The sequence below is a fragment of the Empidonax traillii genome, unplaced genomic scaffold (genome assembly GCF_003031625.1).
Source record: "Empidonax traillii isolate 1590-97213 ecotype Southwest subspecies unplaced genomic scaffold, ASM303162v1 scaffold5328:size17451, whole genome shotgun sequence".
Taxonomy (NCBI): Eukaryota; Metazoa; Chordata; class Aves; order Passeriformes; family Tyrannidae; genus Empidonax; species Empidonax traillii.
The window spans coordinates 14207-17451 of record NW_020960521.1 but is presented as its reverse complement, the minus strand read 5'-3'; the positions used below and the strand labels follow the sequence as shown (position 1 = coordinate 17451).

General features: G+C 49.7%; 1 protein-coding gene across 1 annotated transcript; it reads left to right on the top strand.

Moving 5' to 3' along the window:
* Positions 1–1114: 1114 nt before the first annotated feature.
* Positions 1115–2553, top strand: LOC114073099 (hemicentin-1-like; the record flags this gene model as incomplete). Its single annotated transcript, XM_027910890.1, has 2 exons — positions 1115–1380; positions 2264–2553. Coding segments are annotated over 2 exons (556 nt in total), but the record flags the coding sequence as incomplete, so codon positions are not given.
* Between the last annotated feature and the right edge of the window lie 692 nt (positions 2554–3245).

Here is a 3245-nt window from a genome sequence, read left to right as displayed (position 1 = left end):
GCAAGGCCCATCTCAGGTGCAGATCCATCCACAGACACTTTGTTTTACATTTCTGCAGTGGGGTTTTCAGTGATCACTGTGGAAGTCAGTGGAATCCGTGGATGTACTGAGCATCTTTGGCAGCACAGGTGTCAATGTGTCTGCCAGATGTGTCTGGTACTCTCAGCAGTCATAAATTTACTCGTTGCTGATTGCACTCTGTTTTTATTGCTTCTACAGAGATTTACGGACTCTTTATATTGGCTGATTTACACCAGAGCCTGTTTGCTAGAAATATCTGAGTCCTGCTGCCCAGCGAGCAGGGGAAATGACTGTGGGCCAAAAAGTTTCAAAAATAGGAGCATAAGGCAAGACTGTTAAGTTCATATTTAGTCTCAAAGTGACTTCATTCTCAGAAGTTTATAGCCCTGGGCAGTTCCCACTGCAGTTGTCGAGGCTCTTGGGTGTATCTGGTGTTTTTAATGGCAAGTTCCTTGCTGGGAGGATGCACCTCCCAAGGGATACAGGGATTGCTTTTTCTTTACCCCTTGGAGACAGGGAAGAGGGGTGTCCAGATGCATTGCAGGATGCATGGAGGCCCTAACCTGGCACAGTTTGGAGCCTGGTGGTCCTTTTCATTGTGTTTTCTTCGTGCTTTCTACCCTGTGTGCCCTGGGGAGCTGTACAGGTGATAGATCTCTTTTCCCAGGCAACCAGTAGTGGGACAAGTGGGCACGGGGGAGGTTTAGGTTGGACATCAGGAAGATCTTCACAGAGAGAATTGGAATGGGCTGCCCAGGGAGGGGGTGGAGTCACCGTCCCTGGAGGTGTTTAAGCAGGGGCTGGATGTGGCACTGAGTGCCATGGGCTGGGTGACAAGGTGGGGTTGGGTCACAGGCTGGACTTAATGATCTCAGAGGTCTTTTCTACCCTCAGTGATTCTGTGATTGTGATTCTGTGATCTGCTCTGCTGAGGAAAAAAACAACCAAAATACAGCAGGAAGGGTGGGAATTCTGACTAAAATATTGTATTCTTACAGCATTCTGATGTTTCATTTAAATCTGCACATCTTTGTAACCCACGGCTTTAATGCTGCTGTTTTGTCTTTTGAAACAGTCCCTCCCAGTATTAAAGGAGGGAACGTCACCACGGAGGTGTCGTGTGGGCGCTGCTCAACAACCTCATCAACCTGGAATGCGAGGCCAGGGGGATCCCCGTCCCCACCATTACCTGGTACAAGGACGGGCAGCCCGTTATCTCCAGCCCCCAGGCTCTGTACGTGGACAGGGGTCAGTTCCTGCAGATCCCCTGTGCCCGGGTGTCGCACTCTGCCAGGTACACGTGTCGCGTGAGCGGCGCGGCCAGGGCGGCCGAGAAGGTGTTCCACGTGGATGTGTACGGTGAGAGATGGCTCCTGAGCTGGGTGTTTGGGGACAGCTGTGCTGGGAGAGTGCTGCTGCCTCTGCAGCCTGGCAGGGGCTGGCTTTGAGGGCTGGCCTCTCTGAGCAGGACCATGGACAGGGAGATGTAGACCCTCTGCTTTGTGGGAGTCTCAAACGACTCCTTGCTTCATGGAATCCTGCAGTGGGTTGGCTTGGAAGGCACCTTAAACATCCTGCAGTTCCACCCTCTGCCATGGGCAGGGACACCTTCCACTAGCCCAGGTTGCTCCAAGCCCCGTCCAACCTGGCCTGGGACACTTCCAGGGCTCCAGGGGCAGCCACAGCTTCTCTGGGCACCCTGTGCCAGGGCCTGCCCACCCTCCCAGGGAGGAATTTCTTCCTTGTATCTAATCTAAATCTACTCTCTGTCAGTTTAAAACCATCATCCCTTGTTCTATCCTTCCATGCCCTTGTCCAAAGTCCCTTCACCAGCCTTGGTACCACATCTTCTTCTGCTACACTATTTCTTCTCCATGTATCTGTTCTCCAACTCCCATCTGTATGCTGAACAATACTTACCTGGAATGCTCAGTGTGTAGGCGATCTTTAGAATGCTCTTTTAAGTCCTTCGTATTTAGTTATTCCTTCTTCAAGTCCTGCAGATCCTGTGTGTTATACAACTAAAGTGTGTGTATATATATATATAAAATACTGATGTAAATAATTGGGATTCTCTGTTTTTCTTTGCCTTGTCCCACCCCAGCAGCAAATTCTCCCATTAAATCCTGCATGACATAATGGCTTATGGAGCCAAAGTCGGGGAAGAACCAACCCATTTGCTCTTGATCCATTTTCTGGCTACAGAATTAATGACTTGCAATGTATTTTTCCCTTTTTCCAGTCCCTCCAGTGATCGAGGGCGATGCTGACACAGCCCAGAGCAGGCAGGTGGTTGCTGGGAATTCCCTGACGTTGGAGTGTAATGCTGCTGGCAACCCTGCCCCTCTGCTGTCCTGGCTGAAGGAGGGGGTTCCCGTGCAGGCCAGCGCCAGGCTCCGTGTCCTGGCTGGAGGGAGGAGGCTGGAGATCCTCAACGCCGGCGAGGCCGACCGGGGCCAGTACTGGTGTGTGGCCACAAGCGTAGCTGGGGAGCAAGAGATCAAGTATGAAGTTGAAATCTTAGGTGTGTGAGCAGCACAGCTACTGATTTATCACATTCCCATAACCCTGATGTGGACAGATTCCAACCCCCCCCGTGTTTGTACTTCTGTTGGTGTTGATATATGACAGATCAGTCAGCAGGCTCCATATTCAGCTGAACCTGAGCACTGCACAGCTTTGCTGTCCAGGGTCACAAGACAGTGTGAAGACTTTCAGGTTAGTTCTTGAAGGATTATTTTGCGTGTGGTTGGTAAATATTATTCTAAGTAACCCCTAAAAATCCTGCTACCTTGCCTTCATAGAAGAAAATCATAGATCCCCAAGGGTATCTGTAAAAATATCACGGAGTAGTGGTCTCTGGGAGAGGACACCCTTCTCTGAATTTGAGTTGTGTTGTTCAAATTTTGAACCTTCTCTTGAAAAAAATGCTTTTCCTTCTGTATCCCTTGAATCTTTTACCACAGTTTGCATCTCAGCAGTCCTTACTGACTGCCATGACGTAAATGAATTGTACAAAAATATGAATCACCGTCTCCTGACATGGAAGGGGTTCTTTATGAGCTGTAATGAACTGATACTTAGGCTTTGAGTTGCTCTCTTCGAGAACATAGTACTGAATGCAGGAGTAGAGCACCCATTCTGCTGCTCCAGGTGTATCTCACTGGTCTTGGTCAGTGGAGGAGATGTGTGGCAGTGTTCCCTTCCCAGAGGGGATGAGACAC